At 41.3% G+C, this 14,256-nt stretch overlaps 1 protein-coding gene across 1 annotated transcript in view; it reads right to left on the reverse strand.

The window, feature by feature from the left end:
- CRMP1 (collapsin response mediator protein 1) overlaps positions 1–12,199 on the reverse strand; it is a 33,721-nt gene extending 21,522 nt beyond the window's left edge. The window contains exons 1-3 of the mRNA XM_008945373.1: positions 12,110–12,199; positions 6,648–6,832; positions 4,930–5,094 (exon numbers count right to left, since the gene is read on the reverse strand). Coding sequence (XP_008943621.1) covers positions 4,930–5,094; positions 6,648–6,771 — 289 coding nt within the window. The 5' untranslated portion in view covers positions 6,772–6,832; positions 12,110–12,199. The remainder of the gene's footprint in view (positions 1–4,929; positions 5,095–6,647; positions 6,833–12,109) is intronic.
- Between the last annotated feature and the right edge of the window lie 2,057 nt (positions 12,200–14,256).

Raw genomic sequence — 14,256 nt, forward strand, 5'->3', positions numbered from 1 at the left:
TGTGTAAGGCTCTGTGAATCACTTGGGGTTTTTTCAGATTTCTTTAGCCAATCAGGAAAACATTTCATCTGGACCTGAAACTGTGTTTTTTAATAAATAAACTTCTAGTTCATTTTCCCCAAAGTGCTGAGAAGCTTTAGGAACTGTGTATCTGAATTTGCATACAAACTTGCTTCTTCTTGACCCTGCTGCCCAAAGCACCCGGCTTAGCTCATGGCAGACACTGGGAAGGAGTGGAAGCAAAGCCTGAAATCAGTTATAAGGACAACTCATCATACCTCTCCTTCCACCTTCCAAAGATGGAAGGATTTATGTTGGCAGTCATACAAACCCATGAAAGATGACAGCTCCAAATTTTAGAAATCACTAAGAAATGCTAGTGTTGAGTGTTGGTTGCCAAGAACCAACTGTATTCAACCCCGTACAAGTTTTGCTATTTATTCAAAAGATTTTATTATTTACATAGCTTCATATTCTGAGGGAACTGGAATTCCAAACATCTTCTGTTTATATTTTTTGTGCATATAAATTTATATGAGTTTATAAATTTGCCTTACTTTTTAGTTTACTGACAACATCCCCTGTTTAGTATAGAGATTAATCTCAGAGTTTTCTAGCTTTAAAGAAAAGTAAATTCTGAGCTGTCTAAGCTGCGTATGCTGCATTTCAAAATAGCTGTCACAAAAAGTGTGCTTCCTGGGGCAAGAAGAAAAAGAAAGAGATCTGTTCATATTATTCATGTTGGCTACGCCGAATGAATGAGGCTTTCTGATGAAGATATTGCTCCTTCATGAGACTAGAAGGCATAGATATATCCTCAGGCAGAGGTTATGGCTGTTCACACCCACAGAGACACTTTGTTTATTCACAGTTACAAGACTAAAATACCCCAAGATACATGCAGGATGAAACCTTGAAATTATCCCTGGCATTATGTCTTCCTGTTAAGTCCAGGGAGCTCATGGAGAAATATGAAGTATGAGCCAGCCCCTCCTTGGTGACTTCCATGCTCCACAACTCCAGCCTGGACCACGGAGCCCCATCAGCTTGCGGAGCCCACCGTTTCTTCCTATTTTCCTGTTTCTCAAGTTCCCAGAAAACACACATGAGCCTTGCTAACTGTAATACCTCATCCTATTCCTCATTACACAGTTTTAATACTTAGTATGTGCCTGCTTTTAAATGTTAAGCTTGACTACGCCTTCCCTGGGGCCAGTGTTTACAAGTCTCATGTCTGAAGCCCATCTCCCCTCTCACTGATCACATCTGCCTGACCCGCCTTGGAGTAAAGCTCTTCACGAACCCACATAGTGTCTCAGATGTCAGCTGCACTTGGGAGTGACCTTTCTGCATGGGTGACCATGCACACATGAAGCAATGTGAGACACGCCAAGGCTGGTCCAACCTATGCCAACTAGTGTCAGTGATGGCACATGACTGAATCCTCCCATACACATTCCGCTATAATCAAAGTGTTGTGTTACCTATTGCTCTCCTTATCTGCTAGGATCTAGCCAAAGGTAATTCATCTCATCACAAACTCAAAGGAGGTAAGGCAGCTTTCTCTGGGTACTGCAGCTGGAAGACATCCACTGACCTAAGCAATGTAAGTTCCTTTTACTTTTATTGCCTTTGTGTCTTCTTAGGCCCTTTTCTGATCTTAGTAAGATGGCTATGAGTTTTGCTCCCACCCAGGTTAACGCTCTCCCTGAAAGCAAGGAGAGTAGAAGGGATCTCAGCAGGGATGCTGCCATGTGATCTTGAACCAGGCACACATGAAGTGGAAATGCATCTCAGGGGCTGCCTTTACAGCTGAAGTAGCAGAGATGGTTTGAACCATCCTGCCTTGCAAAGAAAGTACCTTTATAAGGCACTAAGATAAATTATTAAATTATTAAATTTATTATTATTTATTATAAAGTATTAAAATAAATTTATATATACAGGTATCCAAGGTTAGACTCTTTGCCTAATGCCTTGGTCTGGTGTCTCAATCTCCCCACTGGACATATGTGGCTTTTCAAAAGCCCTGGTCCATGGCCTATTGACCTTAATGCTTAACATCTGTTACATACTGCATTCTTCTCAATGTCCTGCTTGCTCTTGCACCAAGAATACCAAACAGGATCCACTCCAAATTTCACGTAATTAAAGGAACAAGTGAGGCTTATGTCAACACACTTCAGGCTGTTGTTCCTTTCATATACTGGAGAAGCCCAGTCCCAAATTAACTGCCAAAATGTTATAAACCTGTCTTTGTAATCCACATTTGGTTCTATAAAATCTCCAGGCCCTTCCAAAGCTTATGTCTCCTTAAATTAGCTTTGTTTTGATTTAAAACTGATTAATTATTCAATTATGCCTCATGACAAGGTACGTCAACAGCAGCTCTGTGAGCTCCCCTATTATTCATGTCAGGATTATATTAGGCAAACTCAGTACTGAAACACAATTAGCTGAGCCGTGTTACTCAACTAACTCACCCACCAGGCAATCAGCTGAGAACAAATCCAATTCGGATTCCAGGGTGATGAAAACCAGTGTCACTCCACTGACATCAAGTCTATTTGCACCAGGGGGCTCAAATGTTTCCAATTACCAGCAGATATTACTCAGTCATTTGAAAGCCCTCACCATGCTGAAATATTTCCCATTGTGCTTGTGCTTTTATACTTGCCCTTACCTTCTGTCTCCTTACACATAACAGTAATTTACATTGACTGCCCGAGACATACTGCAGCATTTGTGAGAACAAAGGTGACCTGCTAATGCTGTTGCCACCAAAGAGGCCACCAAGGGCCCCACCACACATCCCAGTTCAGGAACCAATGAAGAGATTCCTGCTTCCCCTGATGACTGAAAGGCAGGTCAGATTTGCATTGAAAATTCACATTTCAATAGTTGGAGAACTATTAACCTAACTGTCTGCACCAAGCTTTTAATGTAAGCCCTCAGGCAGACTTGGGAGTGCTGAGCCATCTGTGATCCAGGAGCTCTGGAAAATAGTATCCAACCTTTGAAACAAGGCACGATACACTTGTCTGGGAGTACAGTCAGCTAATGCACAGCAGCGCATCCACCTTAATGCTGAGAGCAGGGAAACTGCACAGATTTGACACCATCAGCATCGACAGATGTCATCACCTTGTAAAACTCACCTAGATTATAAAAACCTATGAAAGACCAGCTGTAGTTTCTCTAAATTATATGTAATCTTGCTGCTGAAGGGTTTTGTTGCCCAAAACGTGGCTATACAGCACATGTACTGTTAGTGTGCTGCAACACAAGACAAATTCTCCTACGTGACTGCATTTCCATGGTATCTCAGTGAACAATTGCTCATTTAAAAATAGGATTTTGCTTTGGTTTTCTACTTTTATAGTACATAGTATTATGAAAGTACTCTAGTGGAGTGGCAGGTTTTCCCTTTTGTGAGGGAGTGTGTGCACATTTTGGGTCATCTTTCTACAAAGGAATATTCGCAAACCTTAGAATTTAGTTCTGTAATATTGTATTTTCACCTGACACCCACATTTGAAATTCATAGTGGTCCATCAGAGAGCTGGGTAATTTTTGATTGGAATAAATCTGCATTTTGGGTAGCTATTGCTGTCTGTTCTGTAGGTGCCTCCACAACACTTACAAAGGATGCTGCATACATGTATTACTTAGACTCTCCAACACAACGGTCATTCTGATTTACACACAGTAACTAAATACCACTTCAGAAAATATTTCCTAATAATATTCATGCATTTTCAAGGAAAGTATCAAGTGAAAAATATTGGAAAAAGAACTATATTTCTGGACAAAAAAACCCAAACAAACAAACAAACATGTAGTTAGGTAGAATTTTAAGGCACTAGATCAAAATTACTATTTTCTGAAGTCTAGATTCAATTGCCCACACTTATGTCTAGTGCCAACAAGTTACTTTCCATATATGAAACTACCACATTGAGCTGGTATGTATGGAGGAAAAAGATTTATGAGAGGTTTTATCTGTGCTATTCTAGAATGGTAACTGGAGTCCAGATAGGGTAACCTACATCATCTCAGATGACAGCAGATCTGTTAATTGAACTGAATCAAGCCCTTAAGTGTCTTAAATAGATTCCTAAATAAGTGACCTGGTTCTTGTAAGTCCTGAAACAAAGCATCTGCTAGTAACTTCAGGGAAAGCCACTGGAGACCAAGCACTTTAGGAAATCAGGACATTTTTTTCAATATTAGGTACCTATGTTTAGCATGTTTTTTTTCTAATAACTTGAATCTGTTTTAAAAATACACGCACATTTAAAAAAAAAAAAAAAAAAAAGGTCTCACAAGTAAGTTATCCTAAGCCATTGCTGAGAAATGAGCAACAGCCTGTGATGACTGTTTCTCAGACACATGTGCCCTTCATGTTTGAGCTTAATTTGTGGCAGCTAAATGGGCAGATCCCAGTCTAATTAAAATCTGAACCACTATCTTTAAATGTCTCATCCTCTCCATTCATGAAATAAAGGATCTAAGATGACTAGGCTGATTATCCTAAATGAATATCTCTGGGTTTTATCTTAAAACAAAATGTAAGTATGCAATGTCTCAGCCTGTTTCCACACATACAAGCAAGCATAAAGCCACACATTTCTATCTGACAACATACACATCTTAATTTTCCATGCCTATATTTGGGTAAATTTTTTCCTTCCATCAGCCTTGCTGATGACTAGTGCTAATGGACAAAGTTTTAGGTATATTTTATACAGCAGCAAGTGAATAGAAAAGTTTAAAGTAGTGCAGAACCTTGGGCAGGATAACCAGCACCTGTGCATTTCTGTTCTGGATGATGCATTCACGAAAACACTTCAAAATCTCACCTCCATATGATATTTCAATAGAACAGAAAAAAAAAAAAACAAATACTACTAATTTTCACTTACTAACCTTTGTCTTGCACCAGGATCTCCAGCTCTTCCCGAATCCCATCATACCAGCTGGTGATGTCCACATGGAGAGAGTAATCACAACAGGATTTGGTGTCAGCTGCCTCATGCCACTTCTCAAAAGAGGTCAGTAAACTCGATCCAGGTTCTGGAAACACGTGGTCAACTGAAAAAGGGATTCAGTGTCTGTTACCCAGACTGCACACTGATCAGATTTCCTCAGTGCCTGTGAGTAAGTAGCCTTGTAGCATCTTGGCCAAAATAGCAGCCTTGGAGGCAGTCTGTGTGCAGACTGTAATTTGGGGATGTTAGCCAGACCCTGCTGTCTCAGGTATAGCAGACTTTGTGGACAATCTGTACTAAAGCTGAGTCTGGAAACCTACGTTTTGCACCATCAATAGACACACAGTGGGAGATCCAAACATTTCAAAGTCTAGGGAACATTTGTTTTTTCTCTTTAATGTTTTGCTAAAGACCACAAGTTCTGTATTTACCCATATTTATTGTCTGATGTGTCAGTTTCTATGCATTTCACAGTAAGCATGATTATTAACCAGTGCCTCACAATCACTGAATTGCCCTACTCTGCCTTACCTATCTAGCAACAGAGACATCGAATGCTTTCTCAGCAGCCAGAATTGGGAACACAGCCAAAGGCCTGAGCACAGACGATGCAGAGCACAAATACTCAGCTACTCTATGTGGCAAATGGAGTGTGCTGCAACCGTGCACCTTCACAGTCTCAAGGCCTTCTGCATCTGATGATGCTCCCAAGGTTACTGACATAAAATAAAGACGTGACTACTTATGCACATGTACTTCTCTTCGCAGGGCTGGGTCACAAGTAAATGTGGACACAAAGAACGATGGGCTTACTGGTGGCATGTGCAAACCTAACACTGCACAGGAAGCCTCAGCTGAAGGATGTACACTGGAAAAATTATTAACAACAGTAATGAACAGCAGTGCACTTTGTGCTTATTGCTGGAGATCCTTTCAGCTGACACCTGCTGCTAAATATAGGGAGCAGAAAACACCGCTCAGAAAAAAAAAAAAAGCTACATTCCAATTTAATGGGAGTAATGCCCCACTGGGCAGGCTCCTCTGCAGAAGGAAGCTAAGACAATTTATGTCACATGAACAACTGCCTCACAAAGACTAATGAAGGGCCAAGCCACTGCTAGTAGGAAAGAACCGTATCTTGTCCTGTCATCTGGGAGACAGAAGAACAGTCTTTTAACAACTAGAAACACTTCTCCCTTCCACCAAGAAAGATGTTCCTCCAGGACAACTCTGGTGAACTTTCTCAATTCATGGTGCCAAATCCAAGTTCATAAATAAGCATCTTGTTATTTCCAAAGCCCCTGAAAAGTCACTAGGTGGAAACAGTAGTTCTTTGACTGATTTTCTATGCCTTATATTTCCAGCACTAAATACATTGTTTTCAAAAATCCAAGGAGTAGGTATAGTATCGCTCAGTTGTTCTGTATTTCAGAGGGAAACCCAAGACAATTCCCCATTCTGCTGTTTCTTTCTAAGAGCAGGTTCAATTTCAGGCCAGCCCTGAATGACAATGGTGAGTGCATCTCCAACACAGTGCCCAGAAATGTGAAGATTCATTGCAGAAGAAAATCGGGATGGAGCCTCCTGTAGCTATCCCTACCTACAATACACAAACTTCAGCCTGGGGTGGGAAAAGTTAGTATTGCTCGTACTCACTGATCATGGTGGTGCCCCCTGCTAACGCTGCTTTTGTGCCTTGATAGAAGTCATCAACAGCAGTCATTCCTTGGTAGGGCTTTTGTAGGTAGGTGTTGACATCTATCCCCCCAGGAATGACCATGCGTCCATTAGCCTCTATGGTCTTGACTCCTCCAGGAACAATCAGATTCTCTCCGATTTGCCTAGGCAGCAAGGAAAGCCAGTATTACTTTACTTAAGGAAGCTCAGGGATAGAAGCTATTTGAGGCACATAGGGCAGAGTAAGTCAGGGGCCATACAGCAAGAACTGAGACTCCTAAGGGAAGGTGAAGCTCAAGCACCCGCTCTGGCCGCTCTGCACAGCACTGGCAGAACAAAGCATCCGCACGCCTGCCCAGCTGGGTCGTGTGCTCGGGTTGCTCTGCATCCCTCTAGTAGCCAATAAAGAAGCCATAACCCACCACCATAAAAAACTCATTATTTTTTTATATGATTCAGGGTGAGACTTAAATGTCTTATCTTTAAACAGTTACAAATATCTAGAGTTACTACCCTCTTGGAGGCTCCAGTTTTGTATATTAAGTTCTCAAATGAAAACAGAAAAGCAGGTCAAATATGACAGCAAGCTGGAAATGTAAATAAAAGGCAGAAGCGCAAAGCACATCAGAAAGGAGCTGTAATTACTTTGTAACCAAGCAATGCAAATTTATCCTTAAAAGATACCTAAATTTTCTAAGATACAGAAATACATATTTAAGAAACCCAAACACCTCTAATCTAACAGTAGCATATTCTTCATCCTCTTACAGTTAAAACTTACAGAAACATTCTGTATTACTGTGTTTAAAAATTAACTATTGCTATCTTTTCCTCTTCAGTTCTTCAAAACAGTGTTTTTTCCCACTAATAAAAATATTATCTGTCCCTCATGCTGATATCAGGCAAAATGCAGATACTTACAATCAAAATATTTCTAGTGTTCATGGACACAACTATGAGTAAATTCACCTTTAACTTTTAAAGCACCATTATATTTTTAGTGTCTATTTTGCATGGTGCCAAACAGGAAAAGGTATGGTCTGTGTGGAGCCATGTCTCTGAGTTGTTACACTGGAATATATTTGGGCTCAGGGATAATGATAAGGTAGTTTAAGTTCACTTAGTTTATCTTGTATTGCAGACACACAGTTCTTGTCTTCATTTCCTTTTGTCTAGGATAAAATAATATTTATCTACAGCTAAACAAATACACCAGATATCTGAGCTGCTGAATCTGCTTCTTTCATATTAAAATGCAACTCCTACCTATGGAGCAAACACACAGTGACTTGATTAACAGCCAATCACAACAAGCTAGAACAGAAAATGAATATAACCATTAATTAAATCCAGTGAAAAGAACAGGGATAATTATTCACATTGGAATCTGGCCAAGCCACCAGAGTTAATAAATGGCCCCAAGAGGTCAAGAATCGTTTCATGGGCTATGCAAAAACATCACCTCCAGCAGCTCGGCTCCCGCTGTGCTCCAGGTTTTGGCTAGAGGCAAGCACAGCCATTCCGTTAGCAAACTCCCCCTAGCACCTTGAGCTGGGGGCTCAGCCACTCAGCACTGAACAAATCCAAAAGGGCTTACTCCTGAGAGCCAATAATATCATGGCTTGAAGCCGTACAACTCCACGTCTGGCATCTAATGTTCATTAGCACGTACAGCACTGGGAGCATGTCATAACATGCTTACAGCTGTGAGGAGCGCTAATGATCCCACCACAAACACGGAATCGAGAAGTATGCAAGAGCCAGCAGCAGCCCACCTCTTCCAATGGTGCAAACAAGTTGTAAGAAGCTCCTCTGCTGTTAAAATCCAAGTAACAAAGGCATACCATAAGGAACTCCAACCCATGAGCAGGTGGAACACTTTTATAAAGTTAGGTAGCCCCAGGCACAATAACGGTGTTGCGCTATTTTTCGTTAGTTGAACTCCCAGCCTTCGGACAGCATTTTTATGACTGAAAAACTGAACTGGGAAGAAGAAAATTTACTGTGATCGATATACTTTAAATATGTCTGGAGTGGAATTTCACTCCAAGGACTACCATGCCTTCTGAAAATAAAGAGAATCTACACAAAAATATAAAAGTAATTTTTTTTTTCTTCCACAATCACTATCTACCAGTTTTTTTATGACTCACCAAATATTTTTTTCAGTGTAGAGCTGAGTAACAGCTTATTTGGCAATGACTGAGGTCATCCATGCTGAAGTGGCATGGGACCAAATGGCCTTTGTGGGTGAAATGCTGGGGTCTGAACCCCGAGCCCCGAATTAAGGTTGACATATGGGTGATTCCCACAGCCCTTCATACAGAGGTGGTGAGTTTGCCTTATAGCTTCCCCCCAGGGTGCGGCCGGCCCTGCAGGGAGAGCCAGAAGGGAAATGAGCCCCAGGGGTCCCGCATGGAGTTGACAAAGGTCAGGTGTCTGCTTGGGGATAAAAGCTGGGACCACTTGCAGGGAGTCAGGAGTGTCTGTCTGTGGAGTGCACTCCACAGAGCTGCCTGGTTCAGGGCAGACCTCCTGATTCCACCTGGAGCTGGGCCCCAGTCTGCTCAAGACCTTTGCAAACGCGGGCAGATCGGGTGAGAGTCACTATGTGGGCACCTTTCTCTTATTTGTTCAGCTTGCTGGTTTAGCTGTTTTTTATGCCAACTGTGGGAAACCTCAGTTCACTGTTTGTACCACCTGTTGTGGGCCGAGTCGTGTCATTTGTGGGATCGTTGGGGGTGGCATCGATTATGTACCAGCTGATTGATCTGTTTGTACCCCCAGAGATCATTCATGGAATGTCCTTCTTGTATACAATACAGTCTGTGTATTGGTTCATCTTCCTGCTGGTGCTCTCATTTTTGTTGGGCCTGGTCATTGGCAAAACAGTGGGTGACACTGCACTATTACCTGTCAGGAGCCTGTCTCCTCTCTTGCCCTGTCATCAAAATTAAGGCTGGGCTGATCTACACTGTCATTCAAAGTTATTTTTTTTCTGAGTAAAACACAGAGTAACAGATAAAGTGACAGATTCCCAAATTGCCCACTCATTAAAGCTAAGTATATATTAATAAGAATGGGGTTCAGTTATCTGTGGGTGAAAAAGTACGATAGCACAGATAACTGTATTCTAGACATTGTATAAATGACTGAGCTGGTTTTCTGATGCACCAGCAACGAGAAAACAGACTTCCAGAAGGCTGATGCTATGTTCACTCTTCAGTTGAACAAGCTGTAAATTCTGTCACACATGAGCTGATTAAAGTAAACTGAAACATCAGGTTTCAACTCTCCATAAGGTTAACTGAGAAAGTTGAAAACCTCCCACAGGACTCCATGGAGTTATTTCTGTTGTTATTAAGCCCAAATCTCTTTTAGGCATCTGAGGATCCCTCTAATTTGGCTTGTCACCTGCTCAGCTCTGAAGACACTGTCCCCAGGCACCCATCCTGCACACTTTCTAGTCCCCCCCAGTCTGGAAGGACCCAAGCTTTCCCCTTGGCAGGGATGGAGCAGAGCACATCGGGCACCAGACTGTGTCACCTGCCACCTAGCCCAGAGACTGGGACTCATTTCCTCATGTGGAGAACAGAGACAGGATAGATGTTGGCAAAATACATGCAAACGGCAATTTAAATTACTAAATACCTAAGTTACTATTTAGATAACACAGAACTGACTCTCAGCTGTCATCTGAGCTGCTTAGGTTTCAGCAAGGAAAAATCCACATGCACAACTGCTCCCTCGTACCTAGGGAGCCATTCTGAGCATTGATTAGTAAGAAAAAGCATCTATAAACTATAGCATCTCCAAACTATATATATAATCTTCAAACACATTCAAGGTTATATCTACATTCCTCTCTGTGGGACAGTCTGCAGGGACATAAGCATTACAAGAAAAAATTCATTTCATCCCTCTGCAAGAAAAGCCCAACCCTGTTTTTTCCAAACAGTTTACGCTGCAGAGTAAGAAAATTAATCCTCATCTTTTATATCCTACCAAAATCAGGACACTGTTGCCTATTCTGGATTGAGTGGTTTGGGGAATCCTCCATTCTCTGGAAAGAATCCTGTATTATTAGCAGGATCTGCAGCTGGAGAGTTAGGCCATCAACTGAAACGTGGGTGCCAGAGGTTCAAGGTCCTGCTCCAAAGGCTCTTGAGCAACATTCAACAACGTTAAATATTCAGACACAATGGGCACCTCCAGCTGGAGAAACTAAAGGAGACCAATCCCAGAAAATACAGCACTTTCCTAGAATGCAGAATTTGACATCTGAACACTGTTAGAAACCAACTCTATCTCACACCAGGCTGCCCTTACAAATTAGCTGGTGTTCAAAATTCTGTGCCTTCTCCACTTCAAACAACATGCTCCTTTTGCCACTTCTGCAATGAAAGTAACACTACAACTGGAAAGGCAGGATGAAGTATTAAAAAAACCCCTGCACAGTCCATGGATAAAAATGCTCAGATTTTTTTCTGTTATAATAACCTCAGTCAAGAATACTGTAAGTAGCCACATATATATAAAGAATCAGACTTTTAATATGATGATGGCTTCTCACAAAAAGGAGCTCTGAAAACAAGTAGGTAATGAATTATTTACCAGATAACCATAATTATGTTTCTGTGCATTAAGTTCTAGCTTCTGGAGACTACACTTGTTAGGTCACTGGTGAAAATGTTTAATAGTCAAGAAAAAGGCTTTGATTCCTGTGTACGTCAGTGATTGTACACAGTACCTAACTTTGCACAACTAGAGACCCACATCTCCACTAAGTCAAGGCAGAAGCTACATGAATAGACATCTGTTACTGCTTCCCAGGCTATCAGTAACATGTATTTCATGTTTTTCACCTAAGGAATACTTTCTCAGTTCCATAAATCAGTAAGATATTCCTTCTGACTCTGTGAAGATTTAAGATCCTGCACCTTTCTAAGCAAGAAAAGGGACATATGAGCAATATGTAACAATGCTGGCCAATAGCACATGCTATGCTTCAGCATTAACCAACAGGGGAGCTGGGGAGAAGTAGTTCCCCATTAGCACCGTGTAACATGGGACTTATTTCCCTGCTGTACAATCCTTTATAGAGCAGGGCTGCATTCGCCTTGATTAGATGTGGGGAACAAAAGCTGTAATGAGCCTTCTGCCATACATGGGCTTGAAAAATATCTATTGTCCTTACCATTACCTCTCATGTTGAAAGAACCTACTCACTTTGACTGTTTTAGAAGAAACTAGGATTGAACTGATCTAATCTTAATAAAGATAAAATGGAAGAATCCATAATTAAACACTCTGCTACTATGACCCCACATCTAGAGGTAATCAAGATGCTGGCTGCAAGGTTTCAGGTGAGCACCATCAAGAAATCACAGTAGTGTATACTAACAGGCATGCAAAAAAAGTTCAGAATTCAAAAAACCAACTTTATAAGTCCATCTTCGAGGTATATGTCTGCATAGAAGGAGTGGTCATCATTGATAATTCTTCCACCTTTAATGAGTAGTCGGTCACTCTGTGCAAAAAAAGAAGAAATATGAGTTTGTTGAAATAAATAAGCTTAATAACATATTGATGATACCAAATAGGCTTATATTATATAGAAATCCATCATTATAAAAGCACTTACACAAGATAAAGATTTATACCATAGGTTCAGGGAAGTACATAGGCAGTAGAAAGGAAAACCGCAGTTTAACTGAGTGTTTATTTCTGACTTGTGGGACACGGGGCCTCATGGCCATCACAGTCTTTTCTCCTCAGAACAGAACTCATTGCACATGGAAACACTTAAAATCATGCTGTATCCCCTTTCCACCACCACTTTACTATACAAAGGCCAAAAGGCTAAGGGAAGACACTAGAATAAACTGCCCAACACTGGAAGAGCCAAACTGAGGTCACCTGGGACTCTCAGTACCCCTGGAAGAGTAACAGAGCTTGAAATGGAAAGGGACAAGGTCAGGAGACGGTTCTGAGCTCTGTAATGCAGGAATTCCTGCCCAAGGAAGCTCCTTTAAAGCAACATCAGCTCATCAGGGTCAACTCAGCCACTCCACCAAGGTGGCTAAGGGTCACGGCCCACAGTTTGTATCTCCTGTACTGTTACAGACCATCAGCAGAAAACGTAGTTTCTAGTGGACATAAAGAATGGATTGTTGTCTAATTTGTGATACCTGAAAGTCAAAGGCTGCTGATTAGTGAGGGCACTCTGTACTAAGGCTCCCCATGCCATATCTCACTCCATGAATGAGGACAGCAGTGCAGCCTCCAAAGTTCAGTTTACCTGAAATATCATAGAACAGCAGAGAGAGCTACTGCCTCCAGGTACTTCCTGAAGTGCCAGAAAGCAAACATTTTTTCCTGTGAAAAACTTTCCAAACACCAACTCTGCAGAGGCACTGTTCACAACAACCACATGTTTCCATTTTTCTCTATTCAAATAGTTACATTCTGTTCTCAAAACACAAATTTTTACAGAAAGCAAATTTTACCACTGCATATTCCTCTGAACCAATATTTGAACTCCTTTATTGAAGAAGTCATACTGGAAATGCCAGCATCCTACCACCTACCCAGACACAAGGAAAGTCTGTAACTTTCTTACTGTGCTGGTTTTGGCTGGGATAGAGTTAATTTTCTTCATAGTAGCTGGTACCAGACTATGTCTTGGATTTGTACTGGAAACAGTGTTGGTAACACAGGGATGTTTTCCTTACTGCTGTGCAGTGCTTACACAGAGTCAAGGTCTTTCTGCTTCTCACACCTCCCTGCCATGGAGTAGGCTGGGGGTGCACAAGAAGTTGGGAGGGGACACAGCCAGGACAGCTGACCCCAACTGACCAAAGGGATATTCCAGACTATATGACATCATGCTCAGCAATAAAAATAGGAGGGAGTTTGTCAGGGGAGCCACGTCTAGGGGACTGGCTGAGCATCAGTCCACTGGCAGTAAGCAACGTTTTTCATCTGCATTACTTGTCTTTCTTGGGTTTTATTTCTCTCTGCTCTTTTCCTTTGAATTGCAATTTCTTATTATGATTTTATTTCATTTTAGTCATTAAACTGTTCTTATCTCAGCCCACAAGTTTTCCTCACTTTTACCTTGCCAGTTCTCTCCCCCCTTCCTGCTGTGGGGGGAGAGTGAGCAGCTTTGTGGTGCTTAGTTGCCAGCTGGGGTTAAACCATCACAAGTACATAACACTTTTGGAAAGACTTTTGCCACGTGACTGTGAGTGCTGAAAACCTCTGAAGAAGTTAGAACTTTCTTTTCCCATTCACATATAAAAAAAAGCCATTATTGTAAATTATTTCCTTGGCTCACTAAACAATAACTCAGAATCTCCATTTTGTCCACGTTTTATGCTTCTCACTCCAGATTCAACTCCTGTTTTAATTACAGGATGATTCATGCATATAAAACATGCATGTCCCAAGTTCCCAGTTTAGAAAACAAACAAGTTTATACGTTTCCTCATCTATAAAACCAGAACAACAACATAATCCTGCTAAAAATTTGTTGATTAAAAAGTGCTAAGTCAGAGCTACAGATGTGTTGTGGTTTGAGGCTTGG

The sequence above is a fragment of the Merops nubicus genome, unplaced genomic scaffold (assembly GCF_000691845.1).
Source record: "Merops nubicus isolate BGI_N331 unplaced genomic scaffold, ASM69184v1 scaffold9450, whole genome shotgun sequence".
Lineage (NCBI taxonomy): Eukaryota > Metazoa > Chordata > Aves > Coraciiformes > Meropidae > Merops > Merops nubicus.